Source organism: Procambarus clarkii, chromosome 54 (assembly GCF_040958095.1).
Source record: "Procambarus clarkii isolate CNS0578487 chromosome 54, FALCON_Pclarkii_2.0, whole genome shotgun sequence".
Classification (NCBI taxonomy): Eukaryota; Metazoa; Arthropoda; class Malacostraca; order Decapoda; family Cambaridae; genus Procambarus; species Procambarus clarkii.
Window position 1 is genome coordinate 30,235,485 of NC_091203.1, and position 13,554 is coordinate 30,249,038.

The 13,554-nt window shown below is 49.9% G+C and overlaps 1 protein-coding gene across 1 annotated transcript in view; it reads left to right on the plus strand.

Annotated features, from left to right (window-relative positions):
• Srp72 (signal recognition particle 72) overlaps nucleotides 1-13,554 on the plus strand; it is a 254,241-nt gene that overhangs the window by 49,755 nt on the left and 190,932 nt on the right. Inside the window, exon 4 of the mRNA XM_045732804.2 lies at nucleotides 691-808. Within this exon, the coding sequence (XP_045588760.1) occupies nucleotides 691-808 (118 nt within the window). The remainder of the gene's footprint in view (nucleotides 1-690; nucleotides 809-13,554) is intronic.

The following is a 13,554-nucleotide window of genomic DNA, read 5'->3' on the forward strand; positions in this document are numbered from 1 at the left end:
GCCAGTTATCCCATCTTCGTCTTGAGGCACGTGCTGCTGCTGCCTTCCAGGTAAATCCCTCTTTTATTTAACTTTAGGTATCTAGCTCCAGGGAGCTGATGGGGCTTCCCACAGAAAACCAGCATTGAGTGTAATGAAATGCCATTTTCTGGGTGAGCCCTGGAGGCTCCCTGGCACCCTCCCTCCATCCCTCCAGGTTGCTGGTTTTTGTTTTTGCTTGTTCAGTCTCTGAACTGCTGGGCGAGCAGCCGGCTTGGGTGAGCGAGGCCCCTCCCCTCCTCCTCCTGGGGGTGGGGGTGTAAATAAGCGGGGTGTCGGTTTGATGACGTTTTACTTGTTGCATTGTTTTTCTTGTGGGGAGTTCTTGGGCTCTGTTTAGCTTTGGGTTGCAGTATTCTACCAGTTGGGGGTATGATTTGGGATGCTTACCTTTCTGGGTGCCTAACCCCGTTCGAAGGCAGACATGAATATACTGTACTCTCAAAGAGTGGAATTTTTGTAGGCTATTGCTCCCTGTGCTTCTCTGAGGGAGCCAGGTTCTGGCTCGTGGTTCCCGGTAGACAAAACATCATGTGACTAAAGCCCCAAACTAGTATAGCATATATCAGTCCGATAGCTCAAGGGAGCATCCAGGCCTCACCCAGAAAATGGCATTTCATTATATTCAATTCTGGTATTTTCTGTTTCCAGATATAATGAGTGTTCTGATTTGTATCGACACATCGTTCACATTACGACTGATGACTTTGATGCAGAGCGTGTGACCAACCTGACGGCTGTGGCTGTGAATTGTGCAATAGATGGAACTGTGAGTCTCTTTGATTTTTCTTATATACAATATAGTACAGTGGAACCTCGAGTGACGAGCGGCTCTAGTTACGAGCATTTCGAGTAACGAGCGAGCCACTCGCAGACAATATGTCTCGACTGACGAGCTTTCCTACGATTAACGAGCGTTCCCGCTGGTCCTTGGACTCCTCCGACGACAGTTTTGTTGTTGTTTCACAAGACGAGTTTTCCACATAACGAAGTCAGTGCCAAAACGGATTAAACTCGTTAATCGAGGCGCCACTGTATATTGAAGTCTTGGGGTCACATCTTGGAGTAAGAAACTTCAAAAAGTTTGGAGTGGTTAAAATGATGTGTTGCAGGACACCTTGGGCAGAGCTTATCAAGGGATCAGGCAATATATCAGGAACAGCCAGATACCAATTCAGACAACCACCTTATTGCTAAAAATTATCATCACTGCCTCTTTTTTTTTATTTTTTCATTGCTTTGAAAGCTGCCAGATGAAGAAGTATTCAAGTATTGTAACATGTGTATTTTGAAACAGAATTAATAAAAAGAATTATAACACAAAAATCAACTTAACCTTACAAAACACACTACTGGTAATTACTTAAGTGTAGTTACAGGATGATAGCTATGGTCGTGGTGTACCATCTTCCCAGTACTCTTTGTCGAATAATGCTTTTGGCCTCCCCCACCTTTCCACTTAGCTTGTTCACACCATCTACCACTCTGGAAAAGAAAACTTTCTAATATTTTTTCAGCACCTTTGTTTCCTTAGCTTGGATCTGTGTTTGTGAACACAGATTCGTGTAGTTGCTGGTTTCAGGAATTCCTTTTTGTCAGTTTGGCCTATTCCTGTTAGTATTTTGTAAGTGGTGATCATATTACCTCTTTTTCTTCTATCTTCTAGTTTTAGCATGTTTAACGTCTCTAGTCTCTCCTCGTAACTCTTGTTTTTCAATCCTGGAAATCATTTTGTAGCATGCCGTTGCACATTTTCCAGTTTATTTGTGTTTGAGATTTGGGCACCATACAACTGCTGCATATTCCAATTTTGGTCTCACAAAAGTCATGAACAGTTTATTTAGTATTTCACCATCCATATAATTAAAAGCAAGTCTGAAGTTGGAAAGCGACACACATGCTCCTCTCACAATGTTCTTTGTGTGTTCCTCTGGTGACAGCTTACTATCTAAAACCACCCCGAGGTCTTGTTCTTTTTTAGAGTTCTGTAATTCCTTTCCGCATAATTTGTAAGTTGTGTGTGGTCTATTGTCTCTGATTCCACATTCCATTACATGGCATTTATTCACATTGAATTCTATTTGCCACTTGATGCTCCAAGCACTTATTTTATCTAGATCAATTTGAAGGGCATTATCATCGTCTGCATCCCCTATCTTCCCCATTATCTTAGCATCATCTACAAACATGTTCAATCTTTCTGCATTTCTTCCGGTAGATCGTTTATGTAGAGTATGAACATTACTGGTGCAAGAACTGAATCCTGTGGTACTCTGCTGTATCACTCATCCAGTCAGATACATTCTCTGATTATTGCCCTCATCTGTTTGTCAGTTGGTGGTGTTAACAAGACTATGCTTTCAGATATTATTAAGGGGGCATATTACAAAAATATGCTACAAATGAAAACTGGTTCGATTTCAATCAAACTTTTCTGGGGGGGAGGGAGCCCCGTCAGCTTCCCGGAGCTATCCAGGCTGCATGGATATGTACAACTTTTTGGCATCAGTCAAAGTGCTTGGATTTCTTGCCTATCGGGGACCATGAACCAGAACCTGTCCCCCTCAGTGAGACACGAGGAGCAATGGCCTATAGAAATCCCCCTGTGGTTGGGAGCATTCAATATCTGCCATCGACTGGGACAGGCACCCAGAAAGGTAGGCGCCCCAAAACAAACCCCTAGTCTGGTGAAATTATTGCTACCAAAAGCTGATCGAGTGGACAGAACTCCCTAAACAAAATTATCAAACTAGCATGACATCATCACGTCGCCACGCCACGGTCTGCGCAACCCTCCCCTTCTCCCCCGGGAGGGGAAAGGGGGGAGCCCCAGTCCATCTGCACCGGCGATCCAACTGGTAGTTCTTGGCTGATGGAATTGCTGGCCGGTCGAGTGCCTCTGGCTTCGGTTTTTGTTTCAGTTCTGTGCCTTGTGGTGTGGACTGTCTCTACCGGTGGGGTGTGAGCCAGGAGTGAGATTCCATGGTACTCGGGCTGCATGCGCCTAGGGCTCTCTTCCCTAGGTGCCCTGTAAGTACTGCCCTTGGGGCCACCTTCCACAAGTCACCTTACCTTGAGGTTGCCTTGAGGTGATTCCGGGGTTCAGCGACCCCGCGGCCCGGTCGTCGACCAGGCCTCCTCGTTGCTGGACTGGTCAACCAGGCTGTTGGACGCGGCTGCTCACAGCCTGACATATGAGTCACGGCCTGGTTGATCAGGTATCCTTTGGAGATGTTTGTCAAGTTCTCTCCTGAACACTGTGAGGGGTCGGCCAGTTATGCCCCATATGTGTAGCGGAAGCGTGTTGAACAGTCTCGGGCCTCTGATGTTGATAGAGTTCTCTCTCAGAGTACCTGTTGCACCTCTGCTCTTCAACGGGGGTATTCTGCACATCCTGCCATGCATTTTGGTCTCATGTGCTGTTATTTCTGTGTGCAGGTTTGGGACCAGCTCCTCTACTATTTTCCATGTGTAAATTATTATGTATCTCTCCCGCCTACACTCAAGAGAATACAGGTTTAGGCTCTTTAGTCGGTCCCAATAGTTTAGATGTTTTACTGAGTGGATTCTAGCAGTAAAGGATCTCTGCACGCTCTCCAGGTCAGCAATTTCTCCAGCTTTGAAAGGTGCTGTCATTGTGCAGCAGTATTCCACTCTAGAGAGCACTAGCGTCTTGAAAAGTATCATCATCGGTATAGCATCTCTAGTGTGAAAGGTTCTTGTTATCCAACCTGTCATTTTTCTTGCAGTTGTGACGGCTACTTTATTGTGTTCTTTAAATGTAAGGTCTTCCGACATCAGTACACCCAAATCCTTTACATTGCCTTTCTGTTGTATGTTATGATTTGACTGAGTTTTGTACGTGGTTTCTGTTTTTATATTTTCATTTTTTCCGTAGTGTATGAGCTGGAACTTATCTTCGTTAAACACGTGTTATTTTCTGTAGCCCATAGTAAGACCTGATTTACATCTGATTGGAGGTTTGCCGTGTCCTCTATGTTGTCTACTCATATAAAAATCCTAGTGTCATCTGCAAAGGATGATACAGTACTATAGGTTGTGTCCTCGTCTATGTCCGATATGAGGATGAGAAAAAGTACTGGAGCAAGCACAGTACCCTGCGGGACTGAGCTCTTTACAGTTGATGGTCCGGATTTTATTTTGTTGACTATTACACATTGTGTTCTATTAGTCAGGAAATTGTAGATCCATCTGCCTATTTTTCCGCTAATTCCTTTTGAACGCATTTTATGTGCAATAACACCATGGTCACATTTGTCAAAGGCTTTTGCGAAATCTGTGTAAATTACATCAGCGTTTTGTTTGTCTTCCATAGCATCTAGTGCCATGTCATAGTGGTCCAGCAACTGTGATAGGCAAGAGCACCCTGTTCTGAAACCATGTTGTCCGGGGTTATGGAGATGCTGTGATTCCATGTATTTTGTGATCTTACTTCTTAGCACTCTCACAAAGATTTTTATGATGTGCGATGTTATTACTATTGGTCTGTAATTTTTGGCCTCTGCCTTATTTCCTCCTTTATGGAGTGGTGCTATCTCTGCTGTTTTTAATATGTCAGGGATAATGCCAGTATCTAGGCTTTGTCTCCAAAGAATGTGAAGGGCCTGCGATAGCATTTTTTTACAGTTCTTGATGAATATAGAGTTCCAAGAGATGGGGCCTAGTGCAGAGTGCATAGGCATACTGTCTATGGCTTCTTCAAAATTCAGTGGGGATAGGGTGACATCTGATATATGATTTGATGTTGGTATCATATCCATGAAAAATTCATTTGGGTTATCAATCTTCAGTGTGTTCAGTGGCTCGCTGAAAACAGAGTCGTAATGATTCCTCAGTATTTCACTCATTTTCTGGGGGGAGCCCCGTCGGCTCCCCGGAGCTTTACCGGCTGATATGCTAATGTCAGACTTTGGCATCAGTCATGTGTATGGAGTTCTAGGGCCTACCGGGGACCACGAGCCAGAACCTGGCCCCCTCAGAGAGGCAAGGGGAGCAATGGCCTATAGAAACCCCCGTGTGGTTGGAAGCATTCTATGTCTGCCATCGACCGGGTCAAGCATCCAGAAAGGTAAGCATTCCAAAACAAACCCCTATTCTGGTGAAAATTGCTACCTAAGCCGAACTAGTGAATAGAACTCTTCAACAGAAAACACGGAAACTAGTATGACGTCATACGTCACCGCGCCGCTGTCTGCGCAGCTCCCCCCTCCCCGGGAGGGGGAAGGGGGAGCCCCAGACCTCCCACGCCGGCTATCCACCCATCAGTTCTTCGGCTGATGCTATAGGCAATGGTTATGTGCTCCGGCTCCAGTGGTTGTTTCAGCACTGTACCTAGAGTGTGGTGTCTGTTTTCTAGGTGGTGCGTGAGCCGGGTGTGATTCTTCAGTACTCGGGCTGCATGCGCCTAGGGTTCCCTTCCCTAGGTGCCCTGTAAGTACTGCCCTTGGGGCTTGGGGCCACCTTCCACAAGTTCCTTGGGTCCTGCCCCTGCTTGGCCGTTTACCGCTTGGTTTTCGGCCGCTCTTTGTGTGCTCGGGTGTTCTGTCTCCCTTGTTCGCCTTAGAGTAAGGGGCAGTGTTTGCACTGGTGGGGCGCGGGGTACTGTGCAGCTTGTCTTTACCAATCATAGCGGCCGGCTCTGTTCCGCTTGGGTACGCTGTCCTCTTGCGGGGTTTTCTTTTTCTTTTGTTTATATACCTGGTGGGGGGGTCTGCCTTCGTTCTTGCCCCTTGTGTCCCTTGTGTTCTGAGTATTTCTGGTGGTACCCCCTGCTAGGTCCCCGTGAGTGTACACGTCCCGGGGGTTCAGCTCTTAGAAAGTTGTTTGGTAGCTTGGGTGCCGGTTAGCAGTACCCTGCCTGGGATTACCTGAGCGCGAGTCCTCTTAAAGTAAACGCTCGGGACCCTGGGAAACCCCTGGGGGCGCGCGGGTCCGATGGATGTGACCCCAGAGCCCCCCCCTCGCTTCCAGCGAGTTTGAGGGTTGCTCTCACCTTTTGTCTCTGGGTGACTCTCTGTTTTGCCTCCGTCTGCTGCCTGTGGGGTCGCTGACACCTTCGACCCGGTGTCCTGCGAGTTTGGTTGCTCGTTGTGGCTCGGTTACCCAGTTGTGCTAACAAAGCGGGTGCGGGCAGCAGGGGCGTTGCACTTGAGCCTTGGTGGTGGCAACGTTCTCGTGGTTTCCTCCCCGGGAGCCCCGGGGCTGCCCCGTTGTATTTCGTTTTTCCCCTGGTTCACCCTTCCTGCCTGCATCCGGTTCCTTACCGTCTGTAGGTTCAGGGCGGGGTGTTTGGTGGTGTTGAGACTCGGGCAGTCTCGGGGAATTCCCCTTCCGGGGTAGTGACGGGGGCATTTGGGCCTGTTCCTCCAGCCGTGTTGTATGAGTCTGCCAGTGGGCTCCCTTCCTTAGTGTTTTCACGGCTGCCCCGGTTTTCTGGTACGGCCGGGGCTTTGGGGGAACGGCTCGGCCCCGGGGCCTGTCGTGTAGGTTCCCGGGGCTGGGGAGGGGCTGACTTGGGGGGGCCTTGGCCCCGTTAGACCCCGTGGGGGGTTTTATCCCCCTCTAGGCGGGGCTTGTGGTTACGCGGAGTTGGGTCTTTCCTCCCCACTCGCCGTACGTGCTGTTGGACGTCGGCCCCTCCCCGGGCTCGGTTCCTTGGCCTTTGAGTCGGTTGGTTCCGTCCTGTGGGTGGATGTTTCCTCCCCCGCTTTTTGGGACGGTGTTTTTGTCATGTTTCCCCGTTCGATGGGGTTCTGCGTGACTTTTGATCTCGGGTGCGCCTGCGCCTTCGTGTGCCTTCGGGACTAGTGTTGGCTTCTGTGTTCTCGAGGGTACGGGAAGGTTTTTCGCTACTTCCCGCATTATTGGAACGTCTGTCGGCTCCTAGTACTTGTCGCCCTGTTGGGCTACTTGTCGCCCTGTTGGGCTACTTGTCGCCCTGTTGGGCTACTTGTCGCCCTGTTGGGCTACTTGTCGCCCGGTTGGGCTACTTGTCGGCCGTTTGGGCTACTTGTCGCCCGTTTGGGCTACTTGTCGCCCGTTTGGGTTCCCTTTTTTTGGGCTCTTTGCTTCTTTGGCCGGTTTTATTGTTCCTGCTTCCTCTTTTGGCTCTTTTTCTCGTGCAATAGTCCTGGCTGGCGCCTTCCCGCAGGGAGGGTGTGCGGTTCGGCCAGCGTGTTATGCGCATGCGCCGTGGAGTTTGTTTTGGTCTGGGCGATGGTTCAGTGCTGGGGTTTTGCGCCCTTTTTTGCTACAGTGCTTCGCCTCTCGTTCTTCTCCCTGGCTGCGGTATGTGCCCCTTTGCGCCAGGGGTGTCCTGGTTCCCAGTTGTGGGGAGGACACCGCGGTTTTCTGTGTCATGGGTGTGGACCGCCTCCTTCGCCTCTCCCTGTTCTCCTGCGGATCCGGCTCTGGCGTCTTCACCTGGCGGTGCTCCCAAGTTCTTCTGGGCACGGTTGAGTCGTGTCAAGTTCGAGCCACCATTCGCCAGGTGAGTTTCTGCGGTCTGGCGTCTTTTGGCCGGGCGCTGGATGCGGCGGTGTTCATATACCTGTCTTTATTTAGGTATAATTTTGTACGACTGAGACCGTTCGCACACCAGTGACTGTCCCTTTATCACCCCTTCCTGTCCCCCTCATGTGCATGTCCAACCCATGCTGGAGTCGTTCAGGGGACCCTCCTTTTTTAATGTTGTGAGGTGTGGGGGTTGTAGGGTTGGTTCTGTACTCACCTGGTGAGGCTCCTGGCTGTGCTTGCAGGATTTGAGCTCTGGCTCTTGGGTCCCGCCTATCTGGTAGAACTTGCGGGATAGTACCAGTGGAGTGCAGTGGTGCTATTGGCACTTTTGGGGAACACTGTATTACCATCAGTGGTCTGTGCTTGTTACACGACCTACTTGCGAGCATAAGCCTTCTTGCTGGTTCGTCCGTGGACTTCCAGGGCGCACTGGCCTGTTTTCGTATGGCAGTTCCGGCCCGTCCTGGTTGTGGGGGTATGTGGGCCGGTGGACTGCTCCTAGCAGCTGCCTGGTGGGCCATCCTCTGGCCGGTCTGGCCTGACCTTGGGCCGGGCTTGAGGTGTAAAAGAGCTCCCAGTACCTCATCCAGCAGGTATCGAGCGGGGTTTCTCCGCCGTCGGTCGCCTGGTGCAGGTTTCTGGGCCTGCAGGGTTTTGTCGTGTCTCCGTTGGCCCTGTCTGGGGTCTGCCTGCTCCGTTCTCTGCCTTTGCAGAGGGGAGTTGCTATTTACATGTTGCATGTTGCAGTGGTGCCTGTTGCTGCTGCTGCTGCACGTGAGCATTGGTACCGTGTTTCACGGTGGCGTGTCCTTGTTCCTGTGTCCGGTTGTGGAGTGGCGCTTTGCTGCCGTTTTGTGCCTGGGGATTGCGTGGGGTTTTTGTCCCTGCCTGATTGTCCACCCCTGGTTGTTCTCCTGGTTTTTTTTTTTTTGTGCTTCTGCTCTTTCTTCCTGCCTCTTCTGCAGCAGGGATGTTCTGCGTGTGTTCTTAGGCGTTGGTCAGCCTGTGTCCTGTGATGTGCTTCTTTGTCTCGGTCTGTTGCAGTTGTTCGTGCCCCTTGGTTCGGGTCCTGTTCTGGCGGCGACCCTTCCGCCTTCTTTGGTTTTCCTAGCTTGCCCTGCCGGTTGTTGTTGTTTTATTTTTTTTGGGGGGGTTCTTGCGATGTCTCGCGTCGGACCCGTCGTTTCTGAACTCCTGGCGGGCTTGCATGCTTCGGAGTTTTTCTGTTCGGCAGACGTTCCATCTCCTTGTGCCGCCTGGGTTTCGGTGGTCGCGCCCGAGATCTTCTCGCGGCTCCGCCTTTTTCCTGGGCTCGGGGGGGCCTTGTCGGGGCTGCTTATGTTCTGCCTCGTGGTCTCGCCTCCGGTTGGTGGTCGGGTGGCTTCGTGGTAGGTGTCCCACCTGCGTGCTTTCTTGGCGGCAGTATGGGGTATTTTGGCGGTCCTTCCTTTTCCTGTCCCTTCTTCGGTGGGTCCTTCTTGTTGGCTTGGTTTACTCTCGGCTTGGTTTTCTAGTGGGGGTTGGGGGCCGTCGTCTTGCCACATACTGTCGCCTCTTTTCGTGCGGCGCAGGCGGAGCCGCTTCAGCTTGCTTTCGGTCTTGGTGTTGCTTCTGCACCGTTAGTCAGCTGTCTTGTGCGTCATTTCACCTCCGGCCTGTTCGTGCGCCGCTTGCACCATCCTGGTCTCTGGTCAGCGTGCTCTGTCTTCTCCTCGGTTGGTAGTGCCCCTTCGGTTCCGGTGTGTTTTTTCGTCGGCTCTTTCCTTTGGGCCTTTGCCTCTGGGGGTCGGTTCGCTGTGTTTTCTTGCTCCTTCGGTTTTAGCGTTTTGGTTGTTTGATGGCAGCAGTCTCCATCTTTTCTGGCGCGGGGTGGGGCTGCTGCATTCTGGAGGGGTCCAGGGTTTGTTGGTGCTTTGTTGGTCGGGCCGGGGGTGTGTCGTTTTTGTGTTCAGTGGCGGCCCTCTGCTGTTGTTTGCGTGCCACGGCGTTTGGGTCCGGAGCGCGTTTTGCGTTGATCCGGTTCTGTTCTTCCCGGTTCGCGGGTGATGGTGTCCCGGGTGGTCAGCCGTGTTCTTGCGGCTAAGCTGCCTGTGTTCTTCCCTCATGCCTGTGGCGTTCGTGGCTTCGCTGCTCTCGCTGCCGTCTGGGCGACGTGGCCTTGCAGTCTTTCGGGCATGGATTTTTGGTGTTCGTGCAGGGGCCTTGCTGCTCGTGGTTCTCGTGTTGTTCCCGGGATTTTCGGGGCTGTGGCGCCTTGGGTTGGCGTTTGCTGCCGGTTGTCTCGCCTCCTTGGGGGGTGCGTGGTGTCCGCCTCCCGGTTTTGGCCCTTTGACCTTCCTCTGTGGGTAGTTAGCTCCGGGGAGCCGACGGGGCTCCCCCCAGAAAACCAGCGTTGAATGTAATGAAACGCCATTTTCTGGGTGAGACCCGGAGGCTCCCCGGCAACCCTCCCTCCCTCCGGTCGGCGTTTTTCGCGTGTTTTGACATCCAGCCTCAGAACTGATGGGTGGATAGCCGGCGTGGGAGGTCTGGGGCTCCCCCTTCCCCCTCCCGGGGAGGGGGGAGCTGCGCAGACAGCGGCGCGGTGACGTATGACGTCATACTAGTTTCCGTGTTTTCTGTTGAAGAGTTCTATTCACTAGTTCGGCTTAGGTAGCAATTTTCACCAGAATAGGGGTTTGTTTTGGAATGCTTACCTTTCTGGATGCTTGACCCGGTCGATGGCAGACATAGAATGCTTCCAACCACACGGGGGTTTCTATAGGCCATTGCTCCCCTTGCCTCTCTGAGGGGGCCAGGTTCTGGCTCGTGGTCCCCGGTAGGCCCTAGAACTCCATACACATGACTGATGCCAAAGTCTGACATTAGCATATCAGCCGGTAAAGCTCCGGGGAGCCTCCGGGTCTCACCCAGAAAATGGCGTTTCATTACATTCAACGCTGGTTTTTTTGTTGTCATCAGTGAAAGTTCCATCTCCCTTTCGCAGGGGTCCGATACTAGATGTGGATTTTGATCTTGATTTTGCATAGGAGAAGAAATATTTCAAATTTCTCTCTTTCACTGATGGCCTTTCGCTCTCTTTGCCTCTCCTGGGTTTTGTATGATTCTTGTACTTTAGTTCAATTGTTTCTATTTCTCTACCTAACCACCTTCGCCGTTCTTGAGATAGGGTGCGACTCTCAAGTTGTTCCACGATTCATTTTCTTCGCCTATAGAGGGAACAACGTTCCTGTTCCAGTCTGCATCTCTTCCTCTTTTTTTCTTAGGGGTATGCAGTTTGAACATATTTATAGTGCTACTGAGCTCATTTTTTCCAGGTACTGGTTCAGGTTTGCATTTTCTAGTTGTTCTTCCCAGCTTACTTCTGTGAAGTCTTGGTTTATTTGTTCCCAGTTTATCTGTTTATTATTGAAGTTGAATTTGCTGAAATCTCCTCCATCGGGAATTGGGACTGGTTTTGAAGGTTTATTCCCCATGCTAGTCAGAACTTCAATTATGTTGTGATCTGAGTAACAGGTATTTGTAATCATTATGTTCTGGATCAATTCATCATTATTAGTGAAAATGAGGTCCAGCGTGTTCTTCCTAGTTGGTTCTACTATTTGCTGGTTTAAGGCAAACCTGTCATACATCCGTAGCAAGTCATTTGCATGTGCCTGTCCATTTAGGCTACTTCCTGAAATTCCCTCTGATACAACTGTATCAGCTATGGTTGCTGATATTGCAACCTACGGCCATTTCAGGTGCCATAGGTTGAAATCCCTTAGCAGGATGATGTTTGGGGCTGGATTTGTGAGGATTTCCAAGCAGTGCTCTATTTTCATTAGTTGGTCTTTTAAACTGCTGATGATTTGCCTCTGGTGACTTATATACGAGGACAATAACTACATTTAAGATCTCTTATCTTGATTATTAGCACTTCCACCATATCATTTGTGGTGTTTAGCCGCTCAGTACAGATGAGTGTGTCCTTGATATAGAGGCTGACCCCACCCTGTAGCCTGTGTTTCTTGTCACATCTGAAAAGATTGTACTCCGAAATCCATATTTCACCATCATGGTAGTCCTTGGTGTGAGTTTCCATTAGGGCTGCAAACACTGCATTTGCCTCATGTAAGAGGCCATCTATGAAGTGCACTTTGTTACATTTGCGTGTTTTTATACCCTGAATGTTGGCAAATAAAAATGATGTTATGTTTGTGGAAGTGCTGGATGCTTTACTTGGTGTTAATATCTGAGGCTCTGGTAAGGAGGTCACCCTGTTTGCGTCCTCTCTAGCATTTGACCGAGTTGATGGTAGAGTCTGGACATATTAAGCCATTCTTCTCCTCCTCCTCTTGCTAAGAAATCATCCTGGTAAATAGTGTTGTGACTGCTTTCATCGAGGTGGTTTGTCGGTCTTATTCGCTTGGTACCTTTTATATGAAAAGCTGGACATTGTGTGTTGAAACATTCATTCTTATTTAAAGAATTCTTGTACAGTTCTGGGTGAAAGAGATCACTGCTTTTGGTACATTTACCTGTACTAAGAAGGGTCCTGCACTTTCTGGTATGATCATATTTACATAGTCCATTTGTTCTCCCCGATATCCATGCTTACATTTATAATATCGGCAGATTTTGGGTCCTTGTTTTGTTTGTCTCAAAATCCCTGGTGCCAATATCGCACCTGGTTCAGGCGCCGACACCGCGCCCGACCTCAACGTCGCATCCAGCGCCAGCATAGCATCTGGCCCCGACGCCAACATCACATCTGTCCCTGACGCCAACGTCGCATCCGGCCCCGCCACCAACGTCACTTCCAGCCCCGCCGCCAGCGTCGCATCCGGCCCCCCCACCAATGTCGCATCCGTCCGTGACGCGCTGAGATATAGCTCCAATTCTGGTTCTGCCTGGGTGTCCTTGACAATTTGTTTGAAAACATTGGAGATTTCCATGCAGGCTGTTAGAAGTGATTCTCTGTGCTCTGCTGGGATTTTATCCAAAATTGTGATCATCTTCAAGACAGTAATATTATCCTTTTTGCAGAACCAGTACACCGAGTGGTCTCTGGGACCAATTCTCCTGGCATTATTTGACATGTTGGCACATTTACTGTGTATGGTTGCTGAACATAGTTGGCACTGGAAGCACTGGTGGTAATCTACTTCCTTGTTGCATTCTGTGCACATCTTTACTGAAGGCATTCTGACTATAAGGCTTCTGGTCAGTGGTGGTGGTGGTAGGCAGTGGGTGGTTGTTGACCACTGGTAAGGGGGGGGGGAGCGACCCTTCACGGCCTACCAAGTTTGTACACAAGCCTCGTGGCCCCTGTATACAGAGTCTGGTGTGTTTGTTGCCTCACTATTCACTGAATTATACGTTCCAAATTTTCCATGTGACAATTTACCTACACTTTCAAGCCTTTATGCCTGTTTTGTTACCATTCACTATTCACCGTATCACTGTTCACTATAGACTAAGTATACCGAGGTAAGTATATGTAGACTTGGGCCTGGTGTAGGCACTACACTCCCACGTGGGCTGTAGAGAGGTGATTATTCTCTATTAAACAAAATTCTAATGGCTTCACGTGTCTTTTTTTTTCCGAAATGTGGTTTTACACTTTGTGATAACTGTGATCCGTGTTCTATCACTGTAATACTAATATGACCGAATATATTGAAGTTTATTCACGCAGTACGCAAACCCCACGTCCCTCCCATGCACAGACAACTGGACAATTTCCACGCACAGACAACTGGACAATTTCCACGCACAGACAACTGGACAACTGAACCCAGCCTTGGGTTCTACCTCTGCTGTGTCCTTTACTGCTCGGTACTGGGCCGCCCTTGGAGTCGGCTGGGGTTTTGTTGCCCTGGTATGTCTCTGGGTAGGTGGTAGTTTTTGTCACTGGTAGGGGCGCGGGGTACTGCACAGCTAGTTTTCGCCAATAACAGCTGCCGACTCCGTTCCGCCTGGGTACGTTGTCCTCTT